This window comes from Telopea speciosissima, chromosome 11 (genome assembly GCF_018873765.1).
Source record: "Telopea speciosissima isolate NSW1024214 ecotype Mountain lineage chromosome 11, Tspe_v1, whole genome shotgun sequence".
Lineage (NCBI taxonomy): Eukaryota > Viridiplantae > Streptophyta > Magnoliopsida > Proteales > Proteaceae > Telopea > Telopea speciosissima.
Genome location: NC_057926.1, coordinates 34,448,062 through 34,462,056, shown reverse-complemented (window position 1 = coordinate 34,462,056; position 13,995 = coordinate 34,448,062). Strand labels below are relative to the sequence as shown.

The following is a 13,995-nucleotide window of genomic DNA, read 5'->3' as shown; positions in this document are numbered from 1 at the left end:
TTCAGAAATCTCGGTCATTTTTGGCATTTTACACCCATAGAAAAATACCATATTTCGACCGAAATTTCGGTATCTCGGAAATTTCGGTCAGACCGAAACACCGAAACAAAACGAGATTTAGTACCATGATTTAGAAATGTCTTCTCTTTTCTATGTAGGAATGTAATCCCATTGTAGGAGAGTAGATATTGGAATGTAGAGAAGTTTCTTTTCAAGTATATCATATGCTACTAAACTGCTGGTCGTGTAACTGGTTTCCTCTCCCTTGGTTAATCTGTATCTTACTATCAGGTGTGCTCTCCCCAAACTCATTAATGTAGTCCTAGATTTGAATAGTCAAACTAGGAACCAAACCAGGATCATTTATCAAAAGGTAAATCAGTATTAGGATAAAACCAGGAGAACAACGGAGCGCGAAATCGTATGAGGAAACCAAGAGAACAATGGGAAATAAATCATATGAGGAAACCAAGAGAACAATCAGAAATAAAACATATGAGGAAACCAAGAGAACAATGGGAACCCAATTATATTAGGTTTTGTTAGAAAAAAAATTACCGCCAACCTCAACCATCGAGTCAAATTCAAGTAAAACAATAATGGAGAGCTTCAAAAGAGAACCAAAACAAACCATCTAGGTTTCCCACCGCAAAGCGTCAATCGGATCAAACACTGATTCTTTCAACGAACCACTCGGGCTTCCCACCGCAGGGTGTCGATTGGATCAAACACCAATCCCACCAGCCTTGACAAAACAAAAGGCAAATCTTCAATGGAAGCGAGCAGCAAAAAGCCTTTTCATTATCAAAATTCGTGTTCAATACTTGCCCCCCCCTTACAACCAATATAAAAGGCTCAAAAATAGACTCCTACACTAAAAAAGAAAGGCTAAACCCAATCTTGACCCTATTAGGTAAATTAAACTGACAAGAAAACTGAAATAGACTCAAAATAAAGTCCTAATCCAGCTCAATTTACATAACAATTAAATAGTCACATGACCACTTAAGTCGTCATATCACCACTTAACCAAGTCACATAATCATTTAAGTGATCAAATGACCACTATTACATAAAAATAAAACCAAGGAATCAAAACAGCTAATCTCGTGTGCAACCCTATTACCCATACTTTAGGTCCATAAAAATGACCTTTTACATTCGAAACCCATGGAATCAAAGGCCCAACATGTATATAACTCAACCCTATACTTGTTCCTAAGCAAAGAAGCCCAGTTTGGTGATAAATCTGCATCACTCATTCTCTGTTAATTTTCTTATTTCAGTTCTGCGATTTTTTTCTTAGTTCACATTTATTCTTCTTTTAGGCTCTTCCTCCTTTGTTCTTTCATCTATTCCCTGTGATTTCTTATTGTTCCTTTTATTCTCCTGTGACTTGTGGTACTATTGACCTGAACACAATTAACTACCTTTGAACTTAAACTTTGGGGGTTAGATTGTTATCCTAGGGTGACCTAAACCCTAGAGTTTTATCACCTTCAAAGATTCCTGCTGTGAGTTATCGACATGAACTCAAACTAGGTCCTGTAGATTCCGCCAGTTCTGAGTTATGACATCAGTAAATTTATTTTTTATTCCTGGTTGTTGATTTGAGTTTTGGTTGGATGGGTTTCAGAGTACTGAGTTGGCTAGCTACTTCTAAAATTTCGAATCAAGTGGTATTAACATGAGAAACTAGTCTCAGTCGAAGTAGCTTCAGATTCTACTGCCCCTTGCTGTTTGTCGAGAGCTAGAAGAAGGTACTGTTTATCAAAATTACAGAAAAGCCCCTACCTTCTAAAGTAGGTTTTATTCAGTTCCCTCTTGCTTTAATTCCCACAAATAACTTCCTACACTTGTTTCCAGTTTAGCCCCAAGTATGTATATCTTCCAAAAGGATCTCAACTGTTCAAAATATTTACAGTTTAGCCACTGAACCCTTAAATTGAGTTATTTAGTATTCTTGTGGGCTCACAGCGACTCAAATTGAAGTTTTTGGAACCCGAGGCCGCATCACTCCATATCCAACCCTTTCATTTGCTTCCAACTGTCCAGCTCTTATAGAGCCTAGAAAATCTCAAAATAAGAAAGAATGTAAAATAAAACACAGAATTTTAGATTCTCCATATCCTACTAGACCCAACTTGGAAACTAATCTTATGACATAAAAACAACTCCAACAGACCAGATACTCTAACCCCTTGCCCAAGGGCATATTATAGCCTCACGAGCTTCACCAATGGCCCATTTACAATAAAAGACCCATTGGCCATAACAAAATAAACACAGCCCATCACAAATAAAACCCCCTACTAATAAAGTCACAACCTAAATAAAAGAAAACTGAAAATATAGAACTTGACTCGCTTTATCAAGGTGCTCCCATGACAGAAGAGACAATCTTGCATGGTCCTTCCAAAGAGAATTTTCAGCAGCCCGAATGCTATGCTCCCGCATCAGTTTTAACCATCTCATATGGACAGTCTCAGCTGTGAACCAGGACAGATTGATTGAGTCTATCTCTCACCAGTCACCACTTTTAACAACACGTTCACAACCCATAGTTGCTCTACCAGCAAGACTTGTTTCTGTATCTCCATCGTCATAAATTTAGAATGCATGGTACACAGTTCCAATTCGAAGAACCTTCTGTTTCTCTCGTTGTCAGGAAAATACTGAAACTTCTACGCATATCAAAGCAACAAAGCAGTGATATAAAAAACAATATACAATAGCAATAAAGATCTGTATTAGTATCACTTCCACCCATTTTCCACACAACAATTAGGGTACCAGGTTTGTACCAGGCTCGAAACCAATAACTTTTTTCTGCAAGCTTCAATGGTTGGTTTTGAGGCCAAATGGCCAAATTCGGTCTTGAAACTTCTAGGACACCCTATTTTAGGCCATCTAAACATATAGTGGGACCCTTAGATTTTAAAAAAGCACACCCAAAATGATAGCTTGACTTCGAACCCTAGGTTGGTAGTGTACATTGTATACATTCTCTAATATGACCTATTCCACACAATGTTTAGTACTAGGACACAATAATACAAGTAAAAGTGTAAAACAGCTTAAATATGCATTAGAAATGAATAGACATCAAATTATAACCCATTTCATATATCATGCATCAATATGGTTTGTTACAAAGAGTCACATATATCGGAGTCAACAATACAAGCAACAAGTCACCCCTATGCCCATCCAAGAGTTCTAGACTCCTAGTACCAAAACGAGTTCCAGGGAGGATCAAAACCACTAGAATGTTGATGTTGTTACCGAGTCAAGTTATCCTCCGACCATGGAACTAAATCTCGGTCGAAACTGACCAAAATCTCCAAGTTGTTTTGGTTTCAGGCCTAGCCGAAACGAAACCCAAGGTTGAAACCCAAGTTTTGATCCTGAGTTTCAATACAGGGAGGCCAAGTATTTCAATGCAATAGCTTGCATCCGTTTGGTTTTGCACCTTCTCCTTCTTTGTTAGTTTAGTAACATGGTATGATTGGATATCGTTCATATGAAAGCAAAACATACCCTGTTCTCTCTATAGATGACCCTAGAATAGTAATGGTCTAATTAACCATGAAAGAATATTTCCTGCATAATATTTACAACAACAACAAAGTCAACCTTATCCAAACTTAATGGGGTCAGCTATATGGATCCAAACAAAACAAATTAGGCAACACTGAAAGGGAATGAAGATATGGGGAAAAGAGGGATGGAAAGTATGATGAGACATGAAAAATTGGAAAATGACAAATGAAAGATCGAAACAAGAGAATAATGAAAAGAAAAAAAAGATGAAAGTAAGACAAAAGTGGCACAGCCCAATAGGTCAGGAAAATCTCAGCTAAATGGAATTTGCTAATGGAACCTTTCCCTCCAATAGTAGGCTCTATCCAAGGTCCGACTCGGTAGTTGGTACAAGTCCTAGACTGTGCATGTCCTTCCACACAACTTCTGCTATGGTCATTTTAGGCATGCCACTAACTCTTTTAGCTCCTTCAATAGAGATCCTATCACTCCTCTTTAATGGGGGCGTCCATAAGCCTCCGTTAAACATGACCATCCACCTCAAACAACTCTCTCGAAGCTGTCATTGATCAAGGCAACTCCCAAGTCAGCTCTAAGACACTCATTCCTTACTTTATCCTTCCTAGTTTTTCCATACTTCCATCTTAACATCATCATCTCTGCTACACATAGCTTCTCAATATGACACTTCTTAACAGTCCAACATTCTGCCCAATACATCATTGCCGGTCAAACAACAGTCCTATAGAACTTTCCCTTAAGCTTTAAAGGGTTACGTCAGTCACACAACACTCCAGACACACCTCTCCACTTCATCCATCCCACTTTAATTCGCTGTGCAACATCATCCGCCATGTCACCTTCTTTAATTTGTTGTACAACAATAATAATAAATAAATTCTGCTGTACAGGCACAAACAAATTTTCCAAAAGGCAATTATTGTAGTCCACATAATTACATTCTAAGCTACAAAAAAATCATAAAAAGGCTGTGAAAATCATCTAAAGAAGAGATCCCCTTACAATTGGATGGGCTAGCAACTCCCCAAAGTTGTAGATATTATCTCCAAGCAATGCGGAGAGGGACAAATCAAATGCCAAATCCTGAATCATGAAGATGATAACTAAAAAATAAGCATTCTTAAATATGGTCTCAACAAGTATCGAATAGTCTCAACCAAATGCAAACTGGAAACCTGTTAGAAATGCATATAATTCTAAGATATAAGAGAATGGTGAAGAAATAAATGATATATCATCTGCCTAGGAAAAAGTTAGCATGTGATCAGAAACTTCAGATCTTACGATTTTGTTCATGCTTGTTCAATTTGACTTACACGAGACTAGCAGCAATACGATATAACCACATTTAGTGATGATCTATATTTGAATATTTAGCACCAATTCCTGCTGTATAGAACATACCAACCTATGAACCGCTGGATTGAAAAGCTTGATGCAAGCATAAATATATTTCCCATGTCCTAAGTTAATTGGAAAAGAAAACAAATTGCAACTCGTTATCTGGCAGTTAACTTCCTGCAGGAAACTTTTCTTCCCAGGAATCAATGACTTTCGTCTCACTCGTTCCATTTGACATATAGTAAATCATGTCAAGGCACCCTCATTCAGGAGAAACCTGAATGACCAGAGCTGGTTGTCAATTAGGTGTTAGGGACTAGTCACACCTTCTAGGCAATAATTTGCAGTTTTTTTACTTTCTTGTGTAAATAATTTCTAGCAGTACCAGCCACCTCGAGTCCTCGACCAAAAAGAAGAGAAGAATGAGTGATGGTGGACAAATTAGTGGGGTTGCTTGGGATACATAATCTGTGTAGACACCTCATTTTATCACCCTGGAGGATACAAAACAATGATGAACAGTTTCTTGAGGGCAGTAGGAGAAAGTCTGCCTATGGTTATTCAAAGCTCCCATGTAATCTCAACTACATCTAGAACCACCTTGGTCAAATGACCAAAATACCCGGTCAAAATATGGTTAAATGACCTTTAAATTCAACTTAATTTTTCAAATATGATGATTTTCATTATCAAAATCCTTGAACCAAAACATGGTTTCAAAATGATATAATTTGATCATTATCTTGGAAAAGATTCCATTTTGGTCTTGTGGGACCACATTGGAAAACGAATTTCTTCAACCAAAATGGTTTCTGAATTTCATACCATGGCAAAGTATCTGGAGTAAGCTTGAAAATCATCCAATTTTGGAGTTATGCTTAAAAAGTTCTGAATTATTAAGATTTTAAGGGAATTAAGTGATTTGGGCCAAGCCAAGCCCGAAACCAAAAAAAAAATCCGAACGGTAGAGCATGCCACGTCACAGCACAACAGCCTTTTTCGACATTTAAAAAGCCTCGGTCAACGTTCGGAGAGCCCATGTTGACGTCGTGCAATCAACCATCGATGTGATTGCAACGTCAACAGGAGCCTTTCAAACATCGACGAGGGCCCACAAATCGTCGATTTTTAGGTTCCAATGCAAAGTAGGACTCCTTTATTCCGAATTTCCACCGCCCATAGATATCTTGGATGACGTTCAAAGCTTCCATGGACGACTTACACACTCTTTTGAGTCCTAATAATGATTTAAAATCTCTAACCCATGGTGAAACACGAATCAAACTCGGTTTTGGTTATTTTTAAATATTTATCCCTGATTCTAACCAAAACCACCAATATCTCACTCAAGATCCAATGATTTTGAGTGAGATAAGGTTCCATTCATAGCTAAGAGGGCAAGGAAGCTTTTCCCAAAACTATAAAAAGACCAGTACCCCAAGACCTCAAGGGACTTTGGAACTTTTGAAGTTTGGAAGAAACCCTAGCTCCAAGAGAGACAGGGATTTTGTTTGTTGCAGCAAGTTGCCGACACTCTAACCTAAGTTGTGATCATCCTCCGAGCCTTATTCTTATTTTGTGTTCTTCTCTGTGAGTCTACTTTCATCACTCTTTTGTTTCATCCAGCTAGATAAAGTTTATTGCAAGTTATACCTTTCATAGTGAAGTTATATTGCTGCTGTCCCAAATCAGGCAGAGAAGATATGCCGATGATTTTATGATTTTAATCACTTTTTCACAAGGCTTTTTGTTTTTAGTTAGTTCGTACCATGATCATCCCGTAATTTACTTGGAATTTTTCTATTGGTTTTCATATTTATTTTATATTTTTCTTGTTAAATTTTGCATGTTTCCAGATTTACCGTTCTTGTATTGAATACTTTATTTTATATGAGTTTTTGCATCAGTTTGATCCGAAATAGATAGGATGGATTTATAATTGCATGTTTTACATAGCCCATGAGTCTTGCACATTTTTTATGCTCCTTAGATTTTATTTTGCAATTATTTTCATTGTTTCATGCATATCTGCATCCTAGGGTTTTAGGATTATTTTTGTACACGAATTTCTAAATAATTTTCAGCTCTATTCTCTTCTTTTTTTTTTGGTAATTTCTAATCATGTCAGAATAGAGGAGTCTAGAAACAGCCTCTCTGCAAAAGCAGGGGTAAGGCTGCAAACATTATGACCCTCCCCAGACCCCGTAGTGGCGAGAGCCTCGTGCAGTAGGTACGCTCTAATCATGTCAGCATAGGTTAATTTTCTGTCATAAAGATTTTACATATTTGTTTGCATGCATTCATGTTAGGGTGAGTTTATATTCTCTTCTCCTATCATGCTTAGGTTATTTTCCATAGAGTGGCGTTGTTCTGTAAATATCTTGCATTCTTGCTTACTGTTTAGGATTTTCTTTTGATGATAACAATAGATGATATTAGTTTTCAAAATATTATATAATGCTTGCTAACTTTGTTTTATAGTACACACATCGAGTTAAGTCTTTATCTTTTCTTTATTTAATTTCCTTTGTTCTATTTTATCTTATCTATTACATTTGTTAATCTGAGGATATTTATTATCTAACTAAACTACCAAATAACTAGGAAGACTGGTTTAGCCAGGTGGACCAAAGTGCTTACTACCTTCTTGGTCCGCAACCTAACAAGTACCCATTCTTTTGGTTTGAATATGCCTCCGATGGAGTGATATTCATGGGTCCTAGACCCGAATCTAGGTGGCAACTCCTGATCCAGTCCTTCTTACCAAGAGGAAGATGTTCCTTTCTAGGAACATACCATGTTCTCATAGTATGATGCCCTTGAACAAACCCAGAATATACACATTTTTTAGAAATAAAAAATTCTAGACAACAACTCTAGAGGCCCTTTCTCAGTCAAGTAAATTGCATCATTCTTCAGACCATTGACTTGAAACCTTCATTTCTTACTTAGTTACTGTACAGTTCATCTCCGTCGCAGAGTGGCTTTTAGGGTTTCCTAGAGACTGATGTTTGAGAACTGGTGATTGATGATGTCAAACTCTATTGCGCAAACATGACAGGAGTGTTGATTCCTCCACAGGAATATAAAGATCTGGATCAGGTTTTAGAATGGTCACAGCTAATCCCAACCCATGATGGATGACTCCACCGAAGATCACAGACTCTAATGCAGATCATCCCAAATCTTGCCAGTAGATCAGATTATTCACTGTGTTATGTACTAGGATCGGTCAATCCTAGAAAACTTGTTACTTCCCCTGTGGCATTGATATCTAGGTGTTAATTCCTGCCTCCTCAGAACTACACCACGTGGGAATGTGCTGGTTGTTCTCTTGGAAATCCCCCAGAGTGATTGGAAGGACCTTTTAGAGAGATAGCTCAAAGACATGATCTGGTGTTTCAGCCTGGCTGTACTAGGGGGGTTTGTCTAGGCAGAGATTTTGGTCTTCTACTTGAATTCAGACTTGCAAAGACCCCAATCTGATCTGTTATTAGTTTAGGGTGGCTCATTTGTGTGAAAAATGGTTGATGATTCATAGAGAATTTCTCGCCGGATTTCTGAAACTCATGCGTATGATTTGGCCAAGCATGGTCTGTTTGAGGACCTCTTTGTACTAACTGCTGCTTTTTCCCTTTAGTGCTGTTATTTATTATTACATTGGCTCAGTAATTGTTTGGCGTGTACATTGAGGGCCCCAACACAAGAAAACCAGAAATGGAGTACTTGGCTGTAGGCTTCACCTGGGATCACCTTTGGAGTCTACCAAACATACCAGCTTGAAGTGCACACCAATGCGGGAACTGAACTAAACCATGGTTTAACTATAAGCTTTTCTTTTAGTTAATTCTTCTACTATGGATTATCAAGGAAAATCTTTTTAATATTTATAAATTTTTTGGGTTCTTGTATGAGTCAGATTTGAGATTGGTCCCTTTTTTTACAAGTAACAATTGAATTATATGAAAACAATCAAAATATAAAAGAAACAGAAAGATACAACATTTAACAGGGAATATGATACAACATTAAAAAAATTTAAAATAAAATAAATTCCACCCGCCAAAAGCAGCCACACGTTATACAATCAGATGTGCCCCAATTTACGAAGAGTTTCTTCCCACCTCTTCTAGAACCAATGAGCTTCAATTGCAATTTCGATTTTTCTTTTGTTCAGGTCTTTACTTCAGTTATTTGGAATAAGTTTAGGCACAATTGTTTTGAGTATAGCATTAGCTTCACTCTTCAAATTACAGGTTAATTTCGAAGTTTCTGATCTAGAGACATAACTAATTCTTTAGCTATAGAAAGAAGTACAAGAAAAAGGATTACCTCATGGATGTCAAAAATGATTAGAGTGCAAATGCTTTGTAGATTTTACCGATCTGTATTTGGCAACATTTTGTTTTTATTCTAGAAGTCCAATGGGTGGCAAAAATGAAATGTTTTAACATACCCTGTCCTAGATCATTTGCTCGTGGATTAGTCTTTAACTTTCATTTTAACAAACACAGTGGGAAAATTGAACCTGGATCATGACAGTTCTTCACCTCCATAAATCCTATATTTTCTTTGAAAACCTGTTTATCCTAATTACTTCTTTCCTCTAAATGTAAGAAGTGGCATCGAACTTGTGGAATGTAGAAGCTACTAAATTCATCGAAACATGTTCATTAGGAAGCTTCAAACCCTCAGCTATCAGGATGTCTGACATATGTTCTTTTAAGAGGAGGGAGGCAAGTCATGAGTTCCATCTAATATTTACAACTCTTGGTCTATCAAATCTGTGTAGAGGAAAATACCAGCTTGAATGATTCTGACAATGACTCCACTGATGTGTATGCCAAATAGAGAAGAGCACTTTTGTAAAACTCTGCAAATTCTTGACGAGACTTGTGGTACTGTGAAGAAACCCAGTAATAGCTTGCATATACTGATGGATCAATATCAGTCATGCTATCAAGGGTAGTCTTCCCACCTTCCAAGAGTTTCTTGCACTCTTTCTGATCTCCTTGCTCAAGCTTGAATGCAGCTATCTGCATCTTGACATAGAGAATTGGCTCCTCTATACGCAACTCCCTAGTATCATGAAGCTTTTCAATCACACCTTCAAGATAACCAATGGCAGCTTCTTTCTCCGCATATTGCCGAGAAACTATGACAGCAAAATGTGCAAGCTTAAGCAGATTGATCTTTGTCTCGAAGTCAGTGATGAAATTATGATATAACTGTATTAGAGCATCCCCAGCCTGAAAAAAGAAATTAAAAGGAAGCAGCAATACTTTTTAGCATGTCATCTAATTTAAGCACAAAGGCAACTGAGTACATAAAGCGTAGAATGCACAATTGTGAAGTGAATTAATACAGAGCAAGGACAAGTCAACAGCAAACATATGCAGAAGAGAGGTTAAAAGCGGGACATTGAGTTACAATTTAAATTCTTCAATATATGCAGGCCTATAAATAATATTTTATAGATGTACATCAAGGAAATAACTTCAACTGACACATGAGTACATGACAACCAAGGTGAATTAGCTGAATCCCATCAACACTAAAAATATAAGCTACTACGCTCCAATTTTTATCACATATTTTCACATGCAGAGGTATTACACAACTTCTCATCAGGCTTAGCCATAGAGAATCCCAGAATATATACAAACTTAAAGGACAAGGTAATAGTCAGCCTGAAAGCTGTACATGTTCCCAGAATTTTTAAGAATGAAATGAAACAAGAGTGGAATATGACCAATTGTTGATAGTCAAGGCATTTGATGGTATTCACAATTAGTACCCCTGTCCATCTTGATTGCTTGAATGTGGAGCACTGCTTCTCACTTTTCTCAGCAAGCAAATTGGTAAATATGAAGAAACTCTACACAAAAAGGAAGACAGATACTCTGCAGCGATGTCTTGATCAATGACTGGTCAGATGATCTTTCTTTAGGCTCAACCATATATTCTTTTTTATGTGAAACATGATAGTTGAAGCACTTCTTTTTACACAATTTCAGAAACCAAAGGACTCAATCATATGGATATGTAAAATACAGAATTTCAAATCCTAAGAGGAAAAGGAGGGAAACAGATACTCAATTTCAAGTGAATAAACAGAATTCCATAATCTCATAGATACATATAGAATTATGGGGACAGTCGTATGTCCAGAAAACCAATTCTGCATAGGGTTACACCAAATGCAGCAGTAGATGCACCTCAGAACCAGGAACAGAGAGAATTTCTCTGAAGGAATTATCCTGCAAATCAGATTAGTTGACAAAGGTGGCCAAATAACTAAATCTACAAAGCAATTATTTTCAAAGCCACTTGATGCATCAGCTGCAATGGAACATGCACTACAGCAGCACAGCCACAGAACAACACCATAAAATTGTTTTCTATTCAGTACACATACTAATTATAAATTTTGGATAAGCCACAATGGAATATGCATTACACCAATATTAGTATATGTACAACTGAAGTTTTATCTGTTCAATATACATAATGCATTATGACTTCTATGATTTCTATCCCAATATGATGATGAGAACTGAGAAGAAAGTTATACTTAATAATAAATATTATGTGCAGCTATTGTATAAATTCATTAGATAAGTACCAGACTTGTAAAATGTAGAATATGCATTTAAAATGGTCAACTTGAACAAGAAACAATGAAGGGTATTCCAGAATTAGATATAGCCGCATAGACATAGAAGAAAATGCAAATAACTTAAGCTTTTTTCACTAGAGAGGGAAAATAATGGAAGATACAGAAGAAACAGGAGCTGAAATCCTCCAAGAACAAGGAGGGAAAACTTAATAAACAAGCAGAAAAAAAATGTATGTAACAGCACACAACAAGAAGATTTGAGTAAAAAAAAACTAACATTCCATGGGAAGAAAAAAAATCAGTAATAATCAAATCCTAGCCCCCAATTGTTCCTCAATACCCCGTTCGAGATCTCACTGCTCAAAACTCCATCAAAAAACACAAAATTTCTCGAACAAGAACAAATCAACTCATCAAGGAGAGGAAAGTGAGATAAAAAGACAAAAGAGACAGAATTCACCGAAAAAACCACAAGTTATGAACAATAAAGCATAGGAGATAGATTCCAACTGTTAAGAGCACTAAACTAAACATACCTGAAATACAGTTAGGGCAACGAACTGCTCAAGTTTGAGAGTAAGCTGGTGCCAAAGCTTTCTCTGATACAAATCTGCCAATGTATTGTACCAATCGGCGAGCTCTGGCTGTGCGTTACGCTGGGTTTCGAGATACTGGAGTGCAGCCATGGCAATAGACTATGCAAAATCACTACCAACAGACCCAAGACAGGCAAAGATCTCAGAGAGAGCAAGAGAGACCGATAAGGAATTTGCAGAAAGCGTGCCCCAACCCCTCAGCTCTCCTCTTTTCCTTTTCTTCCGCGACAAGAAACGAGACAGGCCGTGTCGTCAATTCTCCAACTTATATATTTTTCCGATGTTCGGCTAGCGCTATGTGCATAGTATAGTGTACACGAAGAATCAAAAGATGGCTACACCAGGGGGTGCAATGGGATGGGTTTTTTAAAACCCTATCCCAAATCCCAATCCTAACTCCCCTTGACTCAACCGAGCATGGTTGATAATCTTGGTATCGGATCGGATCGGCTGGCTCGCCCAAACTTGAGCCAAATATGATACTTTTGCACCCCCCCCTTTTTTTTTTTGTACAAAAATAATCCATTTTTTTTTTACCTTTTTACCCATGTTTGCTGCATAGGTGGATCAAATCAGTATCGGGATCAGTCTCAATAGGTATCAATCCAATTTGGACAAAATCGGCCGATTCAATCCAAGATTACGAACCATGCAACCGAGGCTTAGTCTAGCCCAGGGGCAGGTTGGGATATCTCAACCCAGGTCCATTTCTATCAATCTGGATAGGCTCGATCCATATGAGATCGACCATGATTGATCTTGGTTGGGCGGGTTGAGGTAGGTTGACCCTAATTCACGTGGCCCTATATATTATATACATTAATATATGTAGGCTCAGACCAATTCAGACCGACTCTGATTAACCTTGGTTGGGTGGGCTAAGCCAAGTTGGCCATGATTGACTCTACAACTCCTATGTGTGAAGTTGAGTGTGCTCTTGGAGTATCTACTATTTGTATTATTGTTCGATGTATATACTATTTTAGGGTTTCTATTCAAGGTTCACAATATTATACTTTCGCACTATTGTAATGTAAGTTGATTTCCCTAATATTTATGCTCAGTTCAGTTTATAATCGTATGTATGTTTATTAGATCATGTGTAGCATATTTGGTATCACATCCACTTGAGCTATTAAAAAACGACCTCGAATAATTGCCTTTTAAGGTTTTCATTATTTTTCAAAGCATTAATCTTTGGTTTATTTTTTTATTTTTTATGAGAGCGAATTACATACACTCCTTATTACTGAAAAAAAAATTACATGCACCCCCCTCGTGTTTGAACCAATTGCAAAACACCCCCCGTTGTTTCAACAATTAGTTCATACCCATGAAGGTTGACGGTGTTAGTAAATAGTTTTGAAATGTAAAAGACATATTTACCCTTATTATATTAGTTCATGCCCATGAAGGTTGACGGTGTTAGTAAATAGTTTTGAAATGTAAAAGACATATTTACCCTTATTATAATAGTGACTAAAATGAAATACCATTTTACCCTGATTACATCCTCTCCAAATCTGAAATTCCTAAATTGATTTTTAGGGTTTTGCTACACACCATCTCCAATGAAGGTGAAAAAAACCATCTCTTTCCGGCGGACCTCCCCTTGCCCAGCCACTCTCCAGCAATGGTTAGTCTCTCCACCGCCCCTCTTTCCCTCTATTTTTTTGTGAAGTTCACACCTCCTCATCCAGCAACGCACACATCCATGCCACCCTTGCGGACCTCCCCTTGCCCAACTATTCTTGTCACGCCCCCATCCCAGACAAGGGATAAAATACATTATGAGGGGTGACTAGGACAACGCTTTAACTAATATTAAAACAATATAATATCAGAGTGCGGAAAGGGAAATATTACATTCCAAAT

General features: G+C 37.4%; 1 protein-coding gene across 1 annotated transcript in view; it reads right to left on the bottom strand.

The window, feature by feature from the left end:
• Positions 1–12,402, bottom strand: part of LOC122646192 (26S proteasome non-ATPase regulatory subunit 13 homolog B) — a 48,626-nt gene extending 36,224 nt beyond the window's left edge. The window contains exons 1-3 of the mRNA XM_043839689.1: positions 12,061–12,402; positions 9,708–10,154; positions 4,567–4,647 (exon numbers count right to left, since the gene is read on the bottom strand). Of these exons, the coding sequence (XP_043695624.1) occupies positions 4,567–4,647; positions 9,708–10,154; positions 12,061–12,210 (678 nt within the window). The 5' untranslated portion in view covers positions 12,211–12,402. The remainder of the gene's footprint in view (positions 1–4,566; positions 4,648–9,707; positions 10,155–12,060) is intronic.
• Between the last annotated feature and the right edge of the window lie 1,593 nt (positions 12,403–13,995).